Consider the following 24,091-nt stretch of genomic DNA (forward strand, 5'->3'; position numbering starts at 1 on the left):
GGAAGGGCACGCGGCGCACTGCGGCCGCGCGTTTGGCGCCCAAAACTCGGAGCGCTGCGGCGCGGGGCGGGGCTGGCCCGGCTCGTCCCACTCCGCTCCGCCCCGCCCGAGGGTCCCTGCGCCGCCGGCCGCCCCTCCGGCTGTACCTGCGAAGTGCCCGCGCCCAGCCGGGATGGCTGCGGTTTTCTCGGGAATGGCGTAGCGGCTGCCTCCACCGGGCCCAGCGCTTCCTGCTTCGCCCTCAGCCCCGCTCAGAGCAGCCATGGCGCGGCCCGAGGCTGGTTATGAGGCGGCGGTGCCGCCCCGCCCCGCCTGCACCTACAGCAGCTGCTACTGGTAAGGGAGGCGGGGGCGGCTGAGCCGGTGCCCCTCGCACGGCCGCGGGGCGCGGGACAGCCCGGGGCGCCGGGTCAGCCCGGGGCGCCGGCACAGCCCGGGCCGCCGGGACAGCCCGGGGCGCCGGGTCAGCCCGGGGCGCCGGGTCAGCCCGGGGCGCCGGCACAGCCCGGGCCGCCGGGACAGCCCGGGGCGCCGGGTCAGCCCGGGGCGCGGGACAGCCCGGGCCGCCGGGACAGCCCGGGGCGCCGGGTCAGCCCGGGGCGCCGGCACAGCCCGGGCCGCCGGGACAGCCCGGGGCGCCGGGACAGCCCGGGCCGCCGGGACAGCCCGGGGCGCCGGGACAGCCCGGGCCGCCGGGACAGCCCGGGGCGCCGGGACAGCCCGGGCCGCCGGGACAGCCCGGGGCGCCGGGACAGCCCGGGCCGCCGGGACAGCCCGGGGCGCCGGGACAGCCCGGGCCGCCGGCGGGAGCGGCGCGGCTCTGGGCTGAGCACGCTCAGGGCTCGTTTCTCGGCACGAAAAATGCAGTTGGAGGAAAACAAAATCAACGACCGGTTATTGTGTTTTGCAGCGAAGAAAACGTTTGGAAGCTTTGTGACTACATCAGGAGTCAGGATCGGTACCCTTTAGAAGAATTTTATGCTGTTTTCATATCCAATGATAAGAGGATGGTGAGTCAAGGGGATGCGATCAGAGCCAGCTAGGGAAAAGCCCGGGCCTTCCGACCGCAGCCCGGTGCAGGTGAGAATGGTCCCAGCCCAGTGTTGGGAAGTGAGCCTTTAGCCCAGCCTGTAGGTGAGATACACCCCAAACCTGTTTTGTAGCTCACTTTGCCTCGGAGGTGTGCCAACCACACCGCCTGAGATCTTTTAATTATGCACTGCATTCAGGGCAGTAGAATGAGGCATGGTGACCCTGTGAGCTGTGGGAGTAATTCTGTTTGTAATCTGTCAATATAGGAGAATAGTTATCTTTATAAAATCATAGAACCATTAATAACCATAAGGTTGGCTAAGACCATCAAGTCCAACTGTTAATCTAGCACTGCTGTGTTCATCACTAAACTATATCCTCAAGTCTTTTGGATGTTTCCAGGGATGGTGATTCCATCACACTTCTTTTTAATGTGGTCCAGAATAGTATCTCCAACTTCATGCTCCTGAGAGAGAAACTAGAAAAAATTTCTTACTGCAATACAAATGTAAGCTGAAGAAATTGATAGCTTAGCAAAGAACTAGCCAGTTTGCCTGAAAGGAATCTGTATTAATCTGAAAGATTTTATTCACTTCAGGTTCATTTATAACTTTCAGATTCCACTCTGGAAGCAGAAATCTGGACATGGAGATGAGCCTGTTGTCTGGGTAAGACATTCATTACTCTCAAAAATTTTGAGTGTGTGTCTCTGTAGTTGATAGCTGCAGGATCACACATGGGCATGGAACAATCTGTTCCATCTGAACATAAAGGAACACTTTCTACTCCGAGGGTGATGGAGCATTGGAGCAGGATGCTCAGAGGGGTTGTGGAGTCTCCATGCTTGGATATTTTTAGAAGCTATCCAGACACAGTCCTGGGCAGTTTGCTTTAGGAGAGTGTCATTGAGCAGCAGGTTGATGTCCTTAAGTCCCTTCCAACTTCACACATAGCATTGTTTTGTACTAATATTTATAATTATTTTACAACAGATTTATAAATAGCCTAAATCTGGTGCTCCTTTGCACCCTCCTTCATAAATTAATAGCAGGACAATCAGTAAAACCTATAGGTGACAGATCTTAATTATAGTAAGAATGCATAATAGATTTGTGTAAATTATTATCTGGGTATTGAGGCTGCCAGCTCTGTGGTATTGTAGGTAGATGACTCTACTTGTAAGAAGTAGATGGATGAACATATTTATGTAGGCCTGCCAGATGATAGAAGAGTGTAAGTTATATGTGTTTTTAGGTGTCAGCAGTGAAACTGACCCATAAACAGTGGCTTTGAAGTGTCATTTGATCAGTCAATGTAGTTCAGTAATTGCTGATGCAGAATTCCTTGGTATCCTTGGTATCCTTATATAGTCCTTTCAGTTATCTGGTACAGAAAAAACTATTTCTTGTGGCAATTTCTGTTTCTGAAGTTCTGCAGAGTAATCTGCAAACTTGTGAAGTTTTCTGATTTCTGAATCATTCACTTTCTTCCAAAATATTGGTAGCTTTCCAGTACCAAAAAAAAAACAAAAACGATTTGGTTTAAAAAGAGATCCAAGTGCTACAGAGAAGACCTAAAAGGGAATAGCAGAGTCAGGAAACACCATGGCAGAATGTGGATTTCTCGTAAAAATTCAAGCATTCAAAGGTCTTTTAACTTTGACATTTCAATGAATGATAGGTTGTGTAAAACTTGTAAACTAATTTTTCTTATACTCTCTAATGGGTTATTCTAAATATTGTTGAATACAGTTGTGTATATATATACTGGTCTGGTGAAGCAGATTGCCCAAATCTTTTTAATTTAAATTTCTTTGTGGTTTTAATATTGAGAGTGTCAAAAGACAGTGCTCAACCCTTTTTGTGAGTGGATTAAATGTAAAGTAAGTTGTTAGGGGCTACCTTCAATTTAATTTTGGAAAATGGCAGTGCACATACCTGACCTATAATGTAACTGCAGTGTCCTCAAATCTCCACCTGTATTTCTTACAAGTTAAGAAGTCAAAACTGCACTGAATAACCTAAAAGTCTTGATAAAATAGTTGCATTGAAAAAGTGATGTAGTACCCACAGATAATTTCCTGTAGCAGCTCTTGAAGCTGGGAAAAAATGTCTTACCCCTGTGGTCCTCCTGATGCGAGCTGTTCGCTGGTTTTTCAGTGGTGTGCTGGTTTTTCAGGTGCTTCTGGCAGCTGAACACTCGACACTCAAATTCACAGACCGTGTTACTGCAACGGGTACAAAATCTCTTACTAGAAGAGATCACTAGGTAACTTTAATGTTAATCTATCATTTTATCTTGTGAGTTTATTTATGACTGGGTCTAATAAAAAATGTTTAACCAAACAACTTTGTGATTTGGTGCGGAACATGAGAGAGATTTTCTGTTTTCTTAGGAGTAGGGTATACTTTAGTTTGCTGTTTTGGCTTAAAGCAAAGGAGGCTGCAAAGGAATGGGAAGAATAGCAAGGTTTCTGGAAGACTAAATGGGCAAGATAGACATTAGGAAATCTCTCTCCTGCTGCCAGAAATGTTACAGGCTTAATATTCAAGGACAGCAAGCAGGCTTTAAAAAATGGATGGGAAGTTATGCTTTTAGGAATCCTTTTTTTTTTTCCACTCTCTTTGCCAGTTTCTTATTAACTGCTGTTGAACTAATGGCAATTCCCCTTCTTCCCAGGACTACCATGTTATTCTACTTCATCTTTCCAGTGGGGAGCAGAACTTCATTTATGATCTTGACACAGTGTTGCCGTTTCCATGTCCTTTTGATGTGTACAGTGTGGAGGCCTTTAGGTTGGATGACAGCCTTCATCCAGAATTTCACAGGTGATGACATGAAATATAAAGAACTATGGATGTTATTTCATGAAATCAAAGTTTAAGTTCTCTTTGTGTATGCATAGTGACAGAGGGTTCTTTACTATACTCCAGTAAAATAAATGCATTGTGTTACTTTTCTAAAGCTCTTTGCCTTAGTCATCAAAAGCCCTTTTCTACTGTAGCTTCATGTTAACAACTTGGCTCAATGCTCCTGGTTTGTGTATTTAATAACATTAGTGCTCCTTGATGAGAGGAAAGTGCTCTTATTCTGAGTGATTAGTGCAGTATTGTGTGCATGCATCTTTTAATACAATTTTGCATTTTGTTTTTAGAAAAATCAGAATGATTCGAGCAGATTTGTACTTGAAGACATTTGCTTCAGACAGATCTCATATGAAGGATGCAAATGGGAAATGGCAAAAACCTCCTCCTCCATACCCTTGCATTGAAACTGCAGGTGAGCTCCCAGAACTCCTTCCTGTTTACAGTGCTGAATGAAGTAGTCTAGGATGCACATGGGAAATAAACAACTTCTATAACATTTGTCCAGCCAGCTTATTACTTCAGATGGGAAAAAATAGGGCTGTGAAGCATTTGGTACTCTCTTTTTTGAACATGTAGTCCAACATGCCTTCTGGCATTTACTAGTATCAAACATTTGTTACTGATATTCATAAACTGAGCAGAGAGTGAGAGGTAAGTAATACTGTTCTCTTGTTACAGCAGGGAACTGAAGCAGACAGGCCAAATTACTTGCTTAGGGATCACAAAAATTTTCACATAGTGATTATACCACATTCTAGCACACAGATCCCATTCTGGCAAAGTAGTGTTGGCAGGAGGAAGTTTTCAGTGTGGTGGGTTTGCCTGCATGAAGTGTTTGAGGTTTCTGTACCAGATGGATGGACCCCAGGATGTTTTAAGTCACTGGCAAGTTGTCAAGTTTTTCCCTAAGCCTTAAACCTCGTGTAAGTGGTAGCCTAGCTGATAGCCTTTGGGCCAGGCAGAGAGAGGGGCAGACTTGCCATCTATTCTGTAGAGCTGCTTAAAGCATTCTTCTCACACAGCATTTCAGCTTACTCTAATAATCTGTTTTGCAAGCTGAGTAACATTTGTCATGTGTGTGTTTGTTTGTTCTCTCATTTTCTTCCAAGGAAAGCATGGTGACATTTTGCCTTGAAAAAGCTTGAAAGAGTTTTCATGTTACTGCTCTGCATATTTGGTTTTGCTGAATTTTAATAAGGCAGTACTTTTACATGTTTATGTTAGAGAAGGGAGGGTCGAAGAAGCATGGTTCTGTCTTTATTCCAAGTGGTTTTAAGTTGCTGGGAAATTCTCAGTCTTTGCTTTAGCTTCTAAGGAAGGTTGGTGTTTCACATGAGAGTAGAAGTGAATTATGACAGTGAGCAGGAACACAGGTGTAGTCTTTGTTATGAGGCTTTAGGTGTTTTCTAAAGGTGTTTTAGGGAGTGTAGGATTTCTGAACTACAGTGAATGGTTCTCTGTTAGCTGGAGCCTCATAGGTGATAGGTGCCGAGAACTTCTTTGTCTGTGGAAACCTTGTTGTTTGATAGCTGAGAGCTAATGAAAGTATGAGGAATATAGATGAGGTCAGACCGGGAAAGCAAAAAATTCTATTCAAATCCAAAAGAGTAAAAACCATTACTTGTGGGTAGTAAGTTACATAATGATTCAAACAATTGCAGATGTGTATATGTATGTCTAGATTGGGTACATGACTCCATAGCTGCAAACCATGTAACTCTCCCCTTTTGTTTTCCTTGTGGTTTTTTTGTTTGGTTTGGTTTTGTTTGTTTGTTGTGTCTGGCTGAGTTTTACCTCCTTGGTGAGCAGCAACCACAGGTCTCTGCCATCCTCCAGATTCTTAGTGATGCTGGCAGATAGTGGAGGATATGTAGCTCTTACTTCCTCTTATGCTTTCATTCTTTGCTCTGTACCTTGCCATGCTGAATGAAATGTCCATAGGTCCATCCAGTCCAACGTCTGCCTGAAACAGGTATTCCGCAGGGCTCTGTCCAGTCTGGTCTTGAACACCTCCAGGGATGTTGATTCTACCACCTTTCTGGACAGTGTCCCAATGTTTGACCACTCTCATGGTAAACAAACAATGAATAAAGAATCCCAATATATAATCTGAATTTCCAGTGTTCCAACTTGCTTTTTTAATTTCTTGTCCTGTTGCCAGGCTCTTCCAAGAAGACTCTGGCTTCATTGTCCTACCTCTGATCAGGTAGATGTAGGCAGTAATAATGTCTCCCCTTCATCTTCTCTTTTTAAGACTGAAGAGACCCAGTTCTCTGAGCCTCTCCTTGAAGAAATGTTGTCCTGCACCAAACAACTTGATTTTCCTCTTCTGGGCCTACTCCAGTATGTCCATGTTTTGGGGATATTTGGGGTGGTTTTTTTTGTTCGTTTGTTTTTTTTGTTTGTTTGGTTGGTTTGTTTTTTTGTTTTTTTTTTTTTTTTTTTTTTTTGTTTTGTTTTGTTTGGTTGTTTTTTTTTGTTGTTTGTTTGTTTGTTTTTTGCTAACGAGCTCCAGATGGGCACAGTATTGCAGCACTGTGCTGATGTGCTGTGGTCTCCTGGTCAATTGGCTGAAAGAAACTTGTTACCCTGCACCCACTGAAGGTGAAAAGTCATTCACCAGGGAGCTTAAAGGTCTGAGTCAGAACAGGACTAGATAGTCTCAGATCTAGGATGTCTAGTTCAAGTGTTCATTTAGTACCAGTTCCTCCAGCTTTACTTTTTGTCTTCCTTTTGTATTCACTTGAGATACTTTGTAATGATGCCTGCTTCGATGTGCACAGTGCTGTGAGTCTGCGAGGAGTCTGCCTAATGTCTCAGCACAGTTTTATTGGGCGTAAAGCTGCCTTATTTTTAACTTGATGTAAAACTGGGTGGCAGACCTTTTGTTATCATTAAAGAGCCTGGGGCACTAATGTTCATGTCCATGCCAAATTCCATTGCAGATAACTGTTTTCTCCCTGCCGTTTCACTTAGATAGAACATTCTGCTTTCCATGTTGATTTGTGTTTGCATAAGATTAAATGGCTTGTATATTTCGTGTTACAGGTGACTGTAATATAGTGGCTGACAGAACTGACCCCATACTGTTTTAATACCAATTTATTTGTGAGGCACATTTCTATTAGAGTAGGTTGTTTTGGTTTTTGGTTGTTTTTTTCCCTTTCATTTAGAGTAGCCAAATTCCTAAGCTTTTGAGAAGATGCAAGGTTTTGTATTCCTTCTGTTCCTAAGCTTTTGAGAAGATGCAAGGTTTTGTATTCCTTCTGTTCCTAAGCTTTTGAGAAGATGCAAGGTTTTATATTCTTTCTGTATAACAGAAGGTTATATATTCCTTCTGTTATATGTCTTCTTTGATGTTTGTGGCAGTTTGACCCTACCTGGATGCCAGGTGCCCACCAAAGTTGCTGCAGATCTTCATGAGCTGCTCCAGTGTGACTCCCTTTCCACAGGATGCAGTCCTTCAGGAACAGGCTGCTCCTGCATGGATCCCCTACTATTGTTGCCCAGGGGCTGTGTACAAATCACAAATGGGACAGGACTGCTGTGGAATGCGTCTCGAGCTGTTTATTTTTTAGCATCATTCTCATTACATGGTTATGACAGTGGGAAGATGTCAGCAGCTCACATCTTAGGCAGCAGATCAAGAACTTAATGTTACAACTTACTTTAAAAGCTTTTTGACCACTCACACAAAGCAAAAGCATATTGACAGTAGTTCTATCTAATCACTATAAATACACATACCTTTGGTTAAAACAATGCTTGCTTATTTCAAATACAATACTTATTTGTAAACCTTAAGATACAATACACAGAGCTCCATTATTAAGCTTAGAACTTCTTAATATCTCACTAGATACACTGTTTTGCAACTTTTAGGGAGTTATTATACCCAAGCATTAATACAGATACTATTGTCCTGTTTGTCCTTTCTTTCTACTTCTTGTATAATTTTTCTGCTGACGAATCTTATAGCTACTGCTTAGCTCTAAATCGCCATCTTGCTGTCTCCAAGGCCTGCCTTTTGCAACGTGCCCAAAACCCTCTGATGTTAATGAATCCCACACCCTATGGGGTCACAAGTCCTGCCACCAAACTTGATCCAGCGTGGCTCCTCTCTCCCCAGGTCTGCAGGTCCCTGCCAGCTGCCTGCTCCAGCATGAGCTTCCTGTAGAGGTCACAGCCTCCTTTCAGGCAGCCACCTGCTCCAGCCTGAGGCTCCTCCATGGGCTGCAGGGCACAGCTGCCTCACCATGATCTTCACCACAGGCTGCAGGGGAATACCTGCTCTGGTGCCTGGAGCACCTCCTGACCCTTTTTCTTCACTGACCTTAGTGTCTGCAGAGTTGTTTCTCTCACATAATCTCACTCCTCTCTGGCCACAATTACTTCTGCGGAATAGCTTTTCTTAAATTTCTTAAGGGAAGAGGTACTGCAACAATTGCTGATGGGTTCAGCCTTTGCCAGCATCCATCCTGGAGTTGGCTGGCACTGGCTCTGTTGGACATTGGGGAAGCTTCTAGAGGAGCCAGCCCTACAATCCTCCCCTGATACCAAAACCTTTTGGAATTGAATTGAACAATCTTGATCATTAACAAATTAGGCATTTTTCTCCTAATAGTAACTCAAAGGGAATAAATCTTAAACTGTATTTGTCCTGCTCATGGGTTTGCAAAATAAATAATCAAAAATAAGCTTACATGGAGTCATAAATTCTAGTCTATGCCAAAAAAAAATGAAGCTGGCACAAGGTGATTTTTAAAAGCTTTTTTCCTGAAAGACAAACAACTCCAGTCCAACCAATAAAACAACAATAAAAATAATGCCCTCTCAGACTCCTCAGTATCTCCTCAGAACTTGCATGCTAGCATTAGGCTCTTGGATCTGGCTCTGCTGTAGCTGTTTTCCAGAATTAGGCCTCTGTGTCTTTTACTGGTGTTGCTCTGGCCTCTCTTCTCTGCTGCCACGAATGCCAGGAGGCTGGCCAACCTAACTCACCCTATCCTGTCCTCAAAGCTGCTCTGCTAGAATAAACATACCTGAGCTGCAGAGCATTCCCCTGGTCCCTCTTGTTTGCCAGTGACCTCCTGTTGAAAGAAAATAGGGTATTTTGTTCAAATAATAAAAAAATGAGATTTGGTCAACAGATTCTTTATTCTAGAACTGGTGAGCCCAACCTTGGGTTTTCTTTTAAATCTTCATTCCACAAATTAATGAGGTCTTATTCTGTTTAGTTTATGACTTAGGATGAGATCAGCCCTCCTTACTGCAAGCCTGTGTAAAATACAGCTTGCACAGTGCATTTCAAAATTACTCTGAACAGATGGTCATGTGGGTTATGTGAAAGTGTTAGTAGCAGCTCTAACACTGAAAAGCACTGGTTTGAATTTTAGTTCTCCCAAGGTGTTCAGTAGGACACTTACTGGATTGATTTATGAAAGCTTTTTATTCTTTTTATTATTAATAAAATCTCTGGTAGCCAATAATGATGGGGTTTTATTTGGGTGTTTGTAGGTTTTTTTAATTTTATTTTGAAGAGCTCAAATAGGACAGCTGAGAAATTTTGAAGAAACTGTGTATCAAACATATATGTAACCGGAAATCTGTTAGACAGAGACCCAGCAGATGTCTGCAGTTGCTTTCTGTATCTCCTCTCAAGTAGCAGCAGGATTCTAGTGAAAGTGAAAAGGCACTGATAGGGATACAGGTAACTCCTTTGCACTTCGTGGGAACCTTCTGCTGCTCTCATTTGAGAATAAAATTCCATTCTGTAAAGTTAGATCCTTACTTCATAAGCTTTTGTGGAAGTAATGAATCAAGTCAGATAGACACAATAAAGACACAACTAAAAAGTATTTAAATTGCCAGAGTGGCTTGTTGAAATTACACCACTTTCTATAAAAAATAATTTAAAGCGGTGAGCTGTGTTTTACATTGAGATCAACCAGGATGGTTTGCACAGTTAGTTATATCTTAGGGGTGGAGATCAGCAGCCCCCCAGCTGAGAGTGGGAAGAGTTCTTCTGACTTATCTCCCTGCTCAGACGAGGGAGGAGGATCTGAAGAGAGCTGTAAACACCTACACAAGTCTGTGAAGAGTCCAACTTTCTTTTAGCTGCCCCCAAGGTTTTAGGCATCAGCAGAACTGATCTTGGAGGCTTTGTTCCAGACTTCCTTGCTTCCAGCAGCCTTTGGGCAGCTGTTGTTACACTGAGTTAGTCCAAGGTCTGTGAGCCAAGCTGAGGCTTGGCTTAAACGCTGCTTTCTAACTTCTGTTGGGAGAAGCCACAAGTATCATGGCTAACAATGCCTGAGATAGTGAATGGCCTTTTATTTCATCCCTGCTTGGGGTAAAAGTGGCAGGCTTGATTAAAAAAAAAAAGTTATGCAGGAATCCTAGAACGGGACAGATACGTCTCATTTGGGGGGGGGGGGTGTAACAAAGTTTGGTCAAAGAGGAAGATGAGTTCTAGGTATTGCACAAATGCAAGCTAGTATAACAGTCACAGCACCTGATGAGGACTGCAAGGGTAATATAAATCTTAAAATAATTCTGCTTCTACTGGTCTTGTAAAAATGTAGGATACATGCTCTATGCTTTTGTGGAGAGATCATCTTGGTTTGCCAGCCATAGCATCCAGGTGTATCTTTTATAAATTCTGATGTTTGTCACTCTTACCTGCTTCGGGAGGAGCACTTTGTGGTATTCTCATGCATTTTTTGCCAAACTGTTTTGTAACACTGTAATAAGGTCTAACACGACACGCACGGCATTCAGATGGAGCCGACGAGGAAGGAGCAGCATAGAGGGGCTGTTACTCCACGAATACAACGGGAGAGGTCTCACTAAGTTTTTCCCTACGGGTATCTCCCGTGCTGCTCCAGTGCCATCTACCGACAGGTTCATAGGCCGTCGCTCCGCACAGGAATGGACTTGTTTGCTTTAGTAAAACAATCTGCCACAATCCTTCCGATGTTAGAGAGTATTTCATTTCCTGCAGGCATTGTGGCAGGACCTTCCAAGTTGTGAACAGCAGCTGTGTTTGTAACTAGTAGAACAATCTCCTTTGGACTGCTTTATCATTCACAGAACAGTTTTATGACTTATTTTAGTATGCTTAATGTACATAAAGCAGGGAATTACTTATTTATTTAATCTTGACATATATGAAGAATCACCTCAATTTTGAAAAAGCATCTGGGGGAAAAATAACAGTTTGAAACTGGAAAACAGACTTAACAGTCCACCAGCAAGCAAGAGCGGTTACCCACTGCTAATTTGTTCTTGAGCTATGACAGCAAATTGCTGAGCTTGTGCTATTTTAAATTCCCACATAGGCAGAAATGATCCCTGTTCTGGCAGACTCACTTCAGCAGTAGGCCCATGCTTGGCTGGACATAAGGATTTTCTGTATGCAGGGTTCAAACAGGTTAACAAGAAAAGATATAGGGGCCAGACCTCAGAAGGGGTGAGACCTGGGATTAGGCAAATCACAAAGCTGTGCTATAGTGTAGACATGATGCAAACAGAGGCCTTCAGGGACTGGATAATGCCTGGTACTCCTGGGTCTGGGGTTCCTGAATATCATCTTCCTTTTCTTGCTTACACTGTCATAATGGTAAGCCTAGTTACACAAGCATTTTGCAGCTGGAGCAGATTCCATCCTTTGGATTTTATAATCTATTCCTTAGAGTCTCCTCTTGTTTGATTCTTAATCTTTAAATGCACACATGAGTCATCTCTGGTAAAGTAAATACTTAATACAGTGGAAGAGCTGTTAACAGTAAATCTGTAAAGTAAAACTGTAACAGTGGTTTTACCACTCTGTTCCTTAAACTCATTCTCAGACAGTTTTCTTTTAATGGTCATTTAAAAACATTATTGTGCACATCATAGGTAAGGAGTTAAAACAACAAGCCCATAAGAACTGAACCTCTGATCAGCATGGTTCTGAGTCAGCAAAGCTTGTACCTGGCCAGCTATGGAAAACGGATGTATATAGCACCAAAACCCAAAACTGCACACCAGCGCTTTTCCAGTGAGCTCTCTAGGATCCATGAATGGGACAGAATGGTTTCTACCCCTCCTGCAGGGAGCAGAGCAGATTAAATCCTGACAAAGAGCAGTCATGGTTACTTTTGTCTTGAAACTGTGTCAGTTAAACTTTTCCCCCTGACTTAATTCTGTTATTCAGTATTCACAAAAAAATAAGTATTTTCCCCCAGCCTAGTTTGTGCTCCTCATCACCTGAGCATCCCTCTTGGCTGGGGACTGGGTTAGGTCATACATCTCTTGCCCTCTGCATATTCTGGCTCTGCAGTGGGCCCATGTTCAGAGAAGAAGAAGTTCAGGGCTGGAGAGAAAACAAATACTGTAATCTGGAGAGTAACAAACTGCAGGTTTGTCAAGGGGCTAATCACTGCAACTTGAATTCCGACTACTGCTGTGAGCCTGTTTCTCTGTGGTCAGTGCAAAAGTTGACTCCTTTGACTTTGGTTCAGGACTTAAATGGGTAACTAATATCTCCCCTGCTTTTAAGTCAACCCATTTGTGTGAATGCAGGAAGACTGCATTGCACTTCCCTGTGTTACTTGTTATTTGCACTGCAGTTCTCTGACACTACTCGACCCTTCTAGCCTGCTGTTGCAGGGAAAAATCTTACCCACACATGCTAGTTTCTAGTGACTTACTGGATGCTTACTGATCCTGTAATGTTATTATTGCCATGGGCAGAGAGGGGACTGGGCACAAAAGCAATATTTCAGAGACTGGAAATAGATGTTTCTGTACCACCTTACAATTTGCAGAATCTTGCTGGAGTGAACTGAACTACTGAAGAGGGGTTTGGAATGTTTTATTGAAAGAGGTATATCTGTGCTACAGAACCTGCATCAGGAACTTAAATTTTTCCCTTTTCGGTCTCTTTTTTTAGATTCCAAGATGAACTTGGATGATTTCATCAGTATGAATCCGGAAGTGGGATGGGGCTCAGTGTTGTCCCTTTCAGACTTTGTGCATCGATTTGGCAGTCAGACTGATTACAGCTATTCCTTGGAAGGACAGTAAAGTGAACAAAGTTCTGGCTTGTTTTGCTGCTTTTACATTGTATTTATGGTTTACATTTTCTGTACATGGAATAGGTATTTGGAAATATAGAACATCCAGACAGAAATATCATGAACTGAATAAAAACCTTTATTTTAATTATGTAAGAATGCACTTAGTTGTCAATGTCAAATCAAAGGCAGACATGCCATCATAAGCATATTGCTTTTCGAGCTACTGTGCTGAAACTGAAAAGAGCTGCAAAAAAAGCTTTTGGAAAAATATGTGTATAAAATACTGAATATTGTAGCCTAAATTGCTACATGTTGTCACATTTTAAAAGTGAGATATGGTTTTCTTCATGTTGTGATTGCTGTCAATTATATGTAAACAGACAGTGCATCTCAGTTTCGCCACTAGCTTTACTGATTAGTCCTTATTTAGCAGAAATGTAAAGGGAAAATTGATTTAGTAGTTCAGTTGTGAACTCCCATGCACTATGTAAAACCAGGTAAGTATCCAGGTTTCTGTGCTGTAGCAGGGGAGAATTAAATCCTGCCATTTCAATGAAATGTTCTAGTGCTGACAGTTCCTGGAAGATGCAGCTGCTATTTTTGCTTCTCATGCTGGCTGTGCATTCTCCTCTACTGCCATCTTCTTGCACTTGGTGTTTGTTTGGCCTTGTGGTAATTCTGACATAAAGCAGGAAGTTTTGTTGAGGTGTTTTTTCTGCCTCTTGGTTCCTTGACCTGGTCTGCCATGAGGTCAGACAGCTGCTCCTGCTGGTGTAAGAAAATCAGCAGGGCCATATGGCTGGGGGGAAGGGAGTGAGAAAGCCTCCCCGTTCAGGGTTCTCTGCTGTGGAATATCCTTAGAGGTGATACGAAGCTGCATCCCTCCAGGGCATCCCAGGAAAGCCATCATGCTGACTGAGGATTTGGAGCAGTCTCACATTTCTTAGAAGACCGCCCTAAACATGGAATTGCAGAAACAGGCTAAAATAAGGTCTTTAATTCTTGGCTTTAGACCAAGAATTTTGGTCTACTTTATACCCTAATTTTTGTTCTACTTTATACCCTAGCACATAATGGACTCACAGACTGGTAGAAGAACATGGGTTAGAAGGGTCAAGCAGTTGCTGGTCCAGTCTCCTGTTCAAATGAGCTCAGACCAGGCTGCTCAGGGCTTTAGCCAGTCAGGCCTTGGAAGCCTGCTGGGACTGAGACTACAATAAACATTTGTGATACATTTAATTCCTGTGAAGAAAAGCATAGTAAAGATTTTAAGTATTAAGGGATCATTTTATTTGTAAGTAAAGAAAAATATCAAAACTTGTAAGGATCTTGTATGTGTTACATAGCTAAATTGTTATATACATAGGGTATCACTGTATCTCTCATCAGTTCTAGGGAATTTACTCAGTATATAAACAGCAGAGACAGCCAACTGAACAACTGTGGGATTGATTCACTGCATCCACACATCTCTTTCTGTATCATAAGGGCTGCTGAATATAGGAACTTAAACTTTCTATTGCCAGATGCAGCACAGTTGGTTGCCTGTGCAGACAGGCTGCTACTACACATACTCCTTGAGTGCCAGCATGGACTAGTTAGGAGGCTGTTTGTTGGGACAGTTGATCTGCAGTTTCTGTCACTCTGAATCAGCATCACCAGAAGAAACTGATAGGAAGCTCAGGATTCCTGATAAGCTGGTGCACGAGCCCTCCCGAGAGGGGACAGCTGGATTTACCCAGATACTCCTGTGTAAAAGGTCTGATGTATCCATGTTTGGATGAAACAGCAGCTCTTTCTGCTTGATGCTGATGTAGCAGGCACACTCTGAGGGAATGAAGATGTTGGTACTTACTGGTTCTAGGTGATGTTAAGGCTGGTTGTGAGAGTACAGAGCAGCAGCAGTTTGCCTGCTCAGCTCCGTGTAGCTGCCCGTGCACTGCGTTAGACAGAGCAAAAGTGAGAATGTAAAGATCCACGTTTCAGACAAATGGGTTGTGTTAAGCATTTCTTACCCTTCAAGTGGTTGAGTCTCATAGACACAGAGTTCCTGTGCATTGCTCAACAGGCCCTTTAAGTTGTTACAGAACATGAGGTTCTCATCCGTCCCTACTTGAGTATGTCATTTGATTTAACCTCAGCTGGTTTCCGGTGCCTGAAATCTGTGACACACTCCCTTTAGTGGGGGTCAAGACACAAGAGTCTGCCTCGTTTAATCTAGTTTCAGCATCAAGACTGTTAAGAAGAATAGTCAAAACTATTATTCAGAATATGCAAGTTTTAAAAAAAATCAATGTGAAGAGTTAATCCTTTTCCTCTGTAATCAGTCTGAACAGGTGCTTAATTTTACATGTGTCTGGCTGGGTGTGTGTCATTATATCTTTTCTATAATTAGCCACCTTTGTGTGGCTCTTGTAAAAAGTTGTCGTTCCAGAGGGATCAGTAGAAGCCAGAGAATTATTTAATTCAGTGCTGAAGATGGTGGTAGTGTGGTGTTGTCTGTCTAGCCCATCAAGTCTGGGGGCATTTCATCACCTTTCAGGTGGGCATGGTATCAGAAGGAAAGAATTCAGGAATACTTCAAGTGCTCATTTAGGGCCCAAAATAAAAAGATAAGCTACTCACTTCACTGCATTTATGAGAAACCAGCTCTTTTCTGGTGCTGATTAGTCCTAGTGTCCCATCAGAAGGACTAAGTGACTTCCCTCCTCTTTTTGATCCTTTCTCCAGGTAAGCCTATTTTGTGGAACTTGCTGTATTTAACCTCTGCTGTTCCCCCACTGAACACCACAGTAAGTTGCAGACAGAAAAGCAAAGTTTGTTGAGAGCCACTTTGCCATGTTCCTGCAGAAGTATAAGCAAAGAACTTCCACTGTAAATCTGATGGCAAGAAGGCAACTTTATTGCCAGACATCACTAATTGTCAGCTCTGTGACCAGTGATGTATTTAAACACCTGATTCAAACAAGTTCATACCACAGTCATGGGTACATGTGTGGGGTACATTGTATGGCAGAGCACAACTGCTGGTCCTCAGGTGCAGCTCCAGGCTGGCCAGTGTAGCCACCCAGCTGAAGTGGTGCAGAGGGACAGCCTCACTCCTTGATGGAGGGGAACTGGGCTCATGCCACTGAGAGGTGGGAAGTGATAAGAAAGCATTGATGGGTGGTTGTCTGGGGTGCACTGGCACAACAGGATCAGCCTGTGCTCACTTATACTCCATACTGTCTGTAGCCCTTGAGACTTTTAATCTTTACTGTGCTCAGATGCTTTCCCTCTGTGTCCAGGACAAAGATGTGCTCCTTGTGCACTTTCAGTACAATGATTTCCCATTCCCTTTCAGCCTTCTTTACTTTGTTCTTTTCCATAGTGATGTCTTTCTATTGTCCAGTAATTACAGTTTTTATGAGCTTAGAGCCCCTAAGTCGTGGGTTTTTGGACTAGGCAATCGTTGAGTAAGGCATTGAAGAAAGCAAAGAGAAACCCTCCTGCTCTCAGGTTAGTTACAATCCGATGGTCTTCCAACTTCTGTATTCTGTCGATCACTGGAAATTCTCCAAGCCTTTTATTTCTAGACATCATAGGGTGAGACTCTGATAGCCTCATAATGGGGGCATATCCCATCTCACAGTGGTTCTTCCCATCTCCAGCAGGCTACTGCAGCAATAAGCTGCAGCATGAGATGGAACACCCACATCTGTCCTGCCTTTTTCTCTTCTATGCTGCTGCTTTTTATCTAGGAATATAGTTTATTTGATAAATAACGTCTTTTATTCAGCTGTTTGTGGCTTTAGAAAAATAGACACTTTTGTCTGGCATGCATTTGTTTGGTCCATGCATTTTTGCAAACTTGTATGCAACCAGGTCTGTCCTGAGAAAATCCCATTTCTTGGTTGGCCAGCAGAGAGAGCAGTCAGCATTCAGTGGATGTGCAGGTTGGGACACGGACAGAAGTGGTTCCCTGCACATTCAGCCCTGCTGGTAGCTGTCACAGTTAGAAATGAGTCCTTCTGACAGCATTGCAGAGGTGATTTGTATCCTGCAAGGCTGTGGCTTAAGGCTGAGGTACTGCCCTCGACTGCCTGAACCTGTAATGTCAGTGCAAGCCCATCCTGCATACCAGGGGCTCTATGACAGCATCATCACACCATGTGCCAGTTTGGGGGATCTGGTCAGCAGTCAGTTTCTACCAAAACAGAGCTGTGCTCAGGATGTCAGACCAATTGGTTTTCTATCAGTTTATATATAGATAGTTGGGGATGCTGCAATCTGATCAGGGTTATTCAGGAAGCAAAGGGGCAATGGGGGTGCATTTGTATGAATCAAATTCCAGGATGAGAGCCTTGGTCAGGGCTTCTTGACATCTGTGGCCTTCTCTCCTCATACCCTCACTGTCCAGCCAGATACTCATGCATGCGCTGAAGCACTATTGCTCTCCAAGCTTCTACTATAAAATGGCCATCTCTGGTTGGTCATGTTTTCCTTTTTAGAATGAGTTTGATCCAAATTTTCTCAGTTTTCACATTTTTTCCCTTACCTTTTTAGGAAACAAGGGTTGTAGACTAAATAACTTGAGAAAACTGGGAGTAAGCAATGAGGTGTGAAAATACCACCATGTCCCTTCAGTAGTGCCAGTTACCTTGCACTGGGTGTCTTGCAGAACCATTACTGACACACTGTCCCTGACCCTGGTGGTGGCTGTGCCCCACACCTGGCATAAGCCACACTGCTGGAGGGGAGGACCTGCAGAGCATCACTTCACATGTCACCCAGCAGAGCAGATGGCTCCAGCTTTGGTGGGCTTGCCCTCCTACGACACTTTGGATTCTCAGGCTTACAGAATCTCATCTCCTCTCGAGGTGAAACCTGTGTCTCTTCAGGTAATTACCTTCTCAGAAATTTGAGGGAGAGAATGCTGGTGATTTTCTTCTGCCTTCTGGCTTCTTCCTTATGCAGGACTTGGCCCAGTTGAGGCCGAGGTTAATGAAGCACACCCAAGGAGGGAGTGTCTGGAGACATCTGCCCAAGTTGGTGCACATTTCCCTGTGGAGCTCACCTCTTTTCGTTTATGATCATGGAGTCAGAAGTGAAGCACTCTATACAAATGCAGCCTTTCAGCAAGTTAAATGGAGCTGCAGTAGTGGTTCTGGAAAATCTCTTCAGTTTGACCTAACATAAACAAATATGGTTGTTTAAGTATCCTCAATGTTTCCTCATACTTGCAGTAGGAAATACCTTGGATACTGAGGGCAGTTAAAACAAATCTTTCTTAGTTATCTAAGACCTCTGGCAAGTCCATGAGTTTCTGAGCGAGCTAAGCCACTTCCTAGGCATGAGGTGTACCAAGCTTCATTTTATAGTCATAAAAATAAGCATTAAGGATGTGAACTGCCACTCACAATGTCCAGCTGAAGTGATATTATTCACCTGATACTTGTGACGAATGTCTGCTTCCTGCTCTGGAAGATGAGCAAGATGTTTCCAGTGAGCTGGATTCCTGACATTATATTACTTAAAAGCAGGAAATGCTCATTTTGCTTGGTTCAGCATCATACCAGCCTTCCCATCAAGGCTATATCTGGAACCCAAACACTGCAATAAGGCAGGAATCATTATATGTTATTTTTTTTTCAAACAGCCTACACAGTAAGAAGATGGTAGTTATCTCAGCCTTCCCTTCTTTTTAGTATGCAATTGTGGTGGCGTGCTTCCCCCTGTCTCAGCCTGGCTGCTGAAATGGCAGTGCACCAGCTCCATGCTTGGAGCCATCCTGAGAAAATGTTCTGCTGTGGTTTTTAACCATTTAGCTGTAAAGCTCCCACTGCTTCCACTGTTCTAACTGCTGGGGTGAAGCAAGGCTTGCCAGTCCTTGTTTATAGCAAGCGTAATCAGTTCCACTATTTATACTGTACTCATCACAGAGCACTTTGCTGTATGAAATGGTTTCAGTTATATTTATACCAGTACAAAAACAAAGCCATCACAAATGGAGGAGGCGACATTCAGAATAATTTTTCCTTGCTATGTGACGCTGTTTCTTTGGCAATTCAAACTTTTTTTGGGCAGAGTCACTCTCTTAGGAAGAAAATACAGCCCACTATAAGTCAGGAATCCCACCAGGATTTTTGTGCACTTGTGTTTTTGTCTTTCAGGGAGGAAATGCAACAATTTAATCAAGTAACCTCCAGGACTTGCTACCTCCATACGAATATGCAGGGCTGCCAGCAAACTCCATAGAGTTGTGTTAGTACAGCTAAAAGAGTTCAATCTGCTTTGCCAGAAGTACTAAAAATACCTTTTAATATGCTATGGTATGTGTCTAGCCAGGAGTTGTTTTCAAATACATTGTCCATGGAGTTCCCATAAAGTAAACAGGGATCGATACACTCAGTACTGAGATGCAAAATAACCAATGCTGTGGGGTCCAGCTGTCCTCCTTGCTGGTGACACCAGCAGGGTGCTCCCCCTGCCTTGCTTCCAGCAGTAGGCTGAGATTTGCAGTGCCCTGCCTGCCATACTTGTCAGAGACCCTTTGCAGGGTAGATTGTTTACTTAATTGTCATTCTTATTTAACTTATTTGATAATTATTAAATAAAACACTCCAGATTACGTGCTTTTGAGATGTGAAAGACTAAGTGAGGGACTTTGTTGCCAGCAAAGAAGACCCACTCACATTCCCAGCATCTCCTGCTTGCCAGCCTTTCCATGCTCTCATGGTGCATGGAGGTCAGATCCATGCACAGAGGCAAAGCCCCAGCCTCCTCTGAGCTGGTGCCAAGGGCTCTGTGAGCAGGGGCACCCTTTCCAAGGCACAGAGCCTGATGAAACCTTTCTGCCAATGTTCTCTGTGGCCCTACTGCTGTGGACATGCAGGGCTGTGGAATGGCTCAGCCTGGTCCTGGCCACATGTGTGCAGGTCCCCAGCCCTTGCTAGGGACCATGGGGTCCCCTCTGCCCACTGCTTGCAGGGACAATGCTGACAGTGGAGGCTGCAGGACATTACCACCCCACTCATGATCATAGAATCTTAGAATGGTTTGGGTTGGAAGGGACCTTAAATCATCTAATTCCAACCCCCTGCTGTGGGAGGGACACCTTCCACTAGACCAGGTTGCTCAGACCCCCATCCAAGCTGGCAAGGATGCTTGCTGGGCTTACAGACATCCTTAGAAATGGGGATTATTTGTGGTCATTCAAAAAGGAAATGCCCTGGCTAAGCACATGGAGTCCAAAAAATCACACATGGAGACTGCCCAGTGCTGAGGATGTCTGAAGCCTGACACGTGACAGAAGGACACGTGTGGGGTCCAAAAGAGGTGTCACCATCTTCACTGACACTTGGTCTCCTCTGAGCTGGCATTGTGTCTCACAGTAAGGTCATCTGCCTGGCCTGCATAGTGGAAAAGAGCCTGCTCCCAAATACTGTTAGAACTGCTCCTTGCTTAATGCCATTGGGAGAGTGATCCATGGAACTCCAGTGCTACGGCCAATGGCATGGCTGGATTCACAAGTGGAAGCTTGTTTTTGAGTTTTCTGTAATAAAATACCATGCTGCTGGGGCACACAGCTAGGGTTTCACTGCCCACTAAGAAAATGAGGGCAAAGAGGGATTAAATATTAAGTGGGATGCAAGATCTCAGTGCATGCAGTTCATGTGGTAACCTGAGGAAGGGCTGGAGGTAAAAGTGGCTTCCTAGATGCCTGAGAGAGGATCCTACTCATCCTGGCCAGCAAGAGAAGCTTTGGGGTTCCTCCATCAGTCTCCAGTGCCAGGAGACCTCAGGGGTGACAGGTCATGGAGAGACACCAAAATGAGGATCCTTGGAATACCTCTAGCATCTTGTATTTAGCTTTCCACCTCTTCTGTAAATCAAACACCATTTCTGGCAGCAGTAGACTGTCAAGCAGGTTACACTGACATCAAGCAGAAGACACTAAAGAAAAAAACAGAAAAGAGAAAAATTATTAATGCAGAAACTCCCTCCCAGCCCCCACCCCAGGATGAGGCATGTCCTCGAGTCTCTCCTTCAAGCAAAACTGCTGCTGACAAGAAAGTTATTGACCCTCCTTTTTCTATTGACCTGCAGAGTAAGACTTGTGAAAGGCAGCTTTTCCTGTGTGTGTCCATCTGCATGCACGTGTCCGTGGGCCTCCCCAGGCACACGGATACAGAGGCACAGACAGCTCCTTCCACAGCAGCACATTTGGCAGTGGCTGTTGGCTCCCGAGCTTACCTTGGCATTAGCAATGGGCAACACTGAATTATTTCCTCACCACTCCCATTAGCAGCTGGCTCTTCTTGAGGAGGACGCACACCTTGGCTGCTGCTGCCTGGTCTGGTGCAAATGCTGCAAGGCCTCCTGCTCCACTCCCTCCCTCCCTGGCACAAGTGAGGGCAAGTAAATCTGGATAAATCAAGGCTCTTTCCTTTCTGAGACCCTTAGGCCGACATTCTACAGCTCTTCTAGCGATTTTAACTTCCACAATTCCCCTTACACCATACCCCTTGGAAACACTTAAAGATGTTATTTTTTCCTGGTATAAGCTGTGCTAAAGCTTGGTTCCTTTATGAAGACAAACTGGCAGTGGAAACATTGACAGCTATACAGGGAAATATTGTATTGCTTAAACAACTTTATTTAGATTGCTCCATTGCCGGGAGAGTTGTTTGTTGGTTGGGTTGGTTTGTTTTTTTGTTCCCACTTTGGACGGTGCTAAAGACACCATAAAATTAGCTACAGTATTATTCCAGTGATTTGCACGCAGCATGTTCATGTGCCTTCAAAATTAAAAGAAATCATGCTAAAACTAAGCAAATAAATAGTCTTGAAGAGAATTAATCCCTTTCCTCCATGCTCTCAGCAGCCAGCAAAGGCAGGGGGATCCCAAGAGGGCAGGAGCGGCAGAGCCTGGGCTGAGCGGCGCGGGGGAGCCTTGGGAAGGCTTTGTTGCTCGGCTGTAGGGATATTCACGTTTCTGGCCAGCTGACAGCGTGTCCGGGAACGTAAACCCTTGGCTCCAGCAAAGCGGTGCAGCCGGGGAGCGAAGCTGTGCGCAGGACGAGAAGGGTCCGTGCGGCGGCCGCGGGGCAGGAGCGGGCAGGGCCGGGGAGCGCGGGAGCGGAGCTTGCAGCCGGGTGCTTCTGCAGCCTTCCAGGTCCCGGGAGGGTTCAGAAACCCTGGAAATTCACCGCTGGGGGCACACGAGGGGGCCAGGAAAGCGCTCAGAGCGCTCTGGAAGATGCTTGCAGCACCGCTTTAGACCGCGGTGTGTTTTGCATCACAACAGCGGCCATTTCACAGGGAATGGGGGCAAAAGTGGGTAAAAAGCACTTCGGCCTCCGCTTTCCAGCTCTTTCCCCGCAGACCTGCTGTCCACACTGGTTCAGGCTTAATTCATGCTCTGGGTTCATTACAGCAGTTTTTGAAAGCTGGAGCCTTACCCTGTGCGTGCTCAGCCCCAGCAGCATCCTTGTGCTGCAGCCTGGCGCCAATGAGCCTTTGGGCTCTTCCTCAAGGGCCAGGCAAAGGAATTTTGCATTTTTTCAGCCTGTAATCCAAACAGCCAAAACATAATTTTTAAATCTTTCAAAAATACCATACGGCCTTAGGCAGCGTGAGGAGAAGGGGTGCAAGGTGTTGTTATGGCCAGGGGTGTTAACAAACCTCTCTGCCTGGCGCGGGTGCTGCAGTCCGGGTGTTGTGCAGTGGCTGTGCTCATGCATGTGTGTGAAATGGGCTAACTTGGCTTTTCCTTCTTCTGAATGTTCAGCATAAGCAGGGAATAATAAAATGCAATTTTTCCACAGGGACCAGAGGAAACAAATTCCTGCCCGGGTGTAGCTGAGGGCAGAGTCTGGCACATTATTTTCTGTGTAATAATTCCCATGAGGCCTTGTGGAAACCCAGCTTTTTTTTTTTTTTTTTTTTTTTTTCTCATTTTTCTACTTCCTTAAACTTACCAAAATATTCTGCTGTAACATATTTTTCTCAGTCACATGTGTTAGTGAGGATAGAAAAGGTTAAATTCTTCTTTTGTACTATAATGTAATTCACTTCCTGTTTTTCACAACTGTCTAGACACAGAACGAACGAGCATTAGCCCTGAATCCCACCATTGGGTTAAAAATAGAGGCTTTAAATATAAAAGTGTGTGGTAAGAGTAAGATTGTAGGTTTCTACCTACCACCAGGAGACAGAGCTTTTGAATGAGAACCATTTAATTATCTATAAGTAACAAAAAAAAAAAAATTACTTTAGTTTCAGAGGTTTAAAAAGGCTCCTGGTTGCTTTATATATACCAGCAGTAATGCAGGCCCTGCTGAGCTGTGACATGGACAGGTTGATTCCCCCTCAAGAGTTATATTTGCTTGGATTGACACCTCCAGCTATATTAAAAAAAGAAAGAATAAATTCCACTTCAGCCAGAGAGCTATAAAAAGACTTGGAGAAAGTAATTTAAGAGAGGACCGATGTGGAAAACCGTGGTCAGCTTCTGGTGGGATACCCATAGACAAAATGTGCCCCAGGGGCAGTTGAGGAGGATGCCCCAAACCCCAGGGGAAGAAGTAATGGCCATGGTAGCAGGAGACAGCTCGTGCTGAGAAGGCAAGGCCACAGAGAGTTGGTCCCAGCCTAGCACAGCACTGGAATGCTTGCAGCCATCAGCAGACCCACAGGGGCTCTCATCAGCTTAGGCTGGATCATATTTGGGCTGGAGGCTGGCCCAGGCTGAGCCAGGCAATTGGTCCCCCGTGGGTGTGCAGCCTCCTCTGACACTTCCCTCCAGCTGGGCTGCCACACTGGAGTGGGAGGAAGGAGAGAAAGAGGTTTCTGGCTTGGAACATGAGCTAAATCCCTCACAAAAGTGGGTTTTGCTTGTGGAAGGAAAGCAAGAAAAAGCAAAACTGTAGCCCACCCCAGCTTGGCACAGGGTGCAGACAGTGAGTGAGGCAGCTTCTTGGCTGACAGTTTATTACACACATCATTTACCTTTACCAGTTTATTACACACATCATATTACCTTTCACATCAAAGATTACCCACAGAGACATTGTATTTTATGTACTTCAAGAATAAAAATAAATGCTGGTAAGAATTAGCTTAACCCAGTGCTTAAAAGCCCTGCTA

The 24,091-nt window shown here is 44.4% G+C and overlaps 2 protein-coding genes and 1 long non-coding RNA gene across 5 annotated transcripts in view; 1 reads left to right on the plus strand and 2 right to left on the minus strand.

The window, feature by feature from the left end:
* The window catches only part of ATAD2 (ATPase family AAA domain containing 2), a 59,061-nt gene extending 58,775 nt beyond the window's left edge, over positions 1 to 286 (minus strand). Inside the window, exon 1 of the mRNA XM_031504078.3 lies at positions 147 to 286. The gene's annotated coding sequence lies outside the window, so the exon portion shown is untranslated. The remainder of the gene's footprint in view (positions 1 to 146) is intronic.
* Positions 194 to 13,121, plus strand: NTAQ1 (N-terminal glutamine amidase 1). 3 transcript variants are annotated; one of them, XM_085572519.1, is made up of 6 exons: positions 194 to 336; positions 911 to 1,080; positions 1,650 to 1,700; positions 3,712 to 3,860; positions 4,187 to 4,311; positions 12,835 to 13,121. In XM_085572519.1, the coding sequence occupies exons 2-6, from the start codon at positions 1,024 to 1,026 to the stop codon at positions 12,966 to 12,968; spliced, it is 516 nt and encodes a 171-aa protein (XP_085428645.1). In that variant the 5' UTR covers positions 194 to 336; positions 911 to 1,023; the 3' UTR covers positions 12,969 to 13,121. The 3 variants fall into 3 exon arrangements, with proteins under 3 accessions (XP_085428645.1, XP_021402251.1, XP_085428644.1); XM_021546576.4 differs by having other exon boundaries at positions 911 to 1,010; XM_085572518.1 differs by lacking the exon at positions 12,835 to 13,121 and adding an exon at positions 8,029 to 8,601 and having other exon boundaries at positions 911 to 1,010.
* LOC146768461 (uncharacterized) lies at positions 6,366 to 21,119 on the minus strand. Its single transcript, XR_014953043.1, has 2 exons — positions 20,793 to 21,119; positions 6,366 to 18,130 (listed from the first exon to the last, which is right to left on the minus strand). It is a non-coding gene; the product is annotated as an uncharacterized LOC146768461 (long non-coding RNA).
* Positions 21,120 to 24,091: the final 2,972 nt, after the last annotated feature.

This window comes from Lonchura striata, chromosome 2 (assembly GCF_050655825.1).
Source record: "Lonchura striata isolate lonStrDom1 chromosome 2, ASM5065582v1, whole genome shotgun sequence".
Lineage (NCBI taxonomy): Eukaryota > Metazoa > Chordata > Aves > Passeriformes > Estrildidae > Lonchura > Lonchura striata.

Bases quoted from the DNA above. Each gene is read 5' to 3' on its own strand.
- NTAQ1 (XM_021546576.4), top strand. From the start codon at position 263: ATGGCGCGGCCCGAGGCTGGTTATGAGGCGGCGGTGCCGCCCCGCCCC. The intron at 337-910 runs GTAAGGGAGGCG...TGTGTTTTGCAG, and splicing joins ACCTACAGCAGCTGCTACTG to CGAAGAAAACGTTTGGAAGC. The intron at 1,701-3,711 runs GTAAGACATTCA...CCTTCTTCCCAG, and splicing joins GAGATGAGCCTGTTGTCTGG to GACTACCATGTTATTCTACT.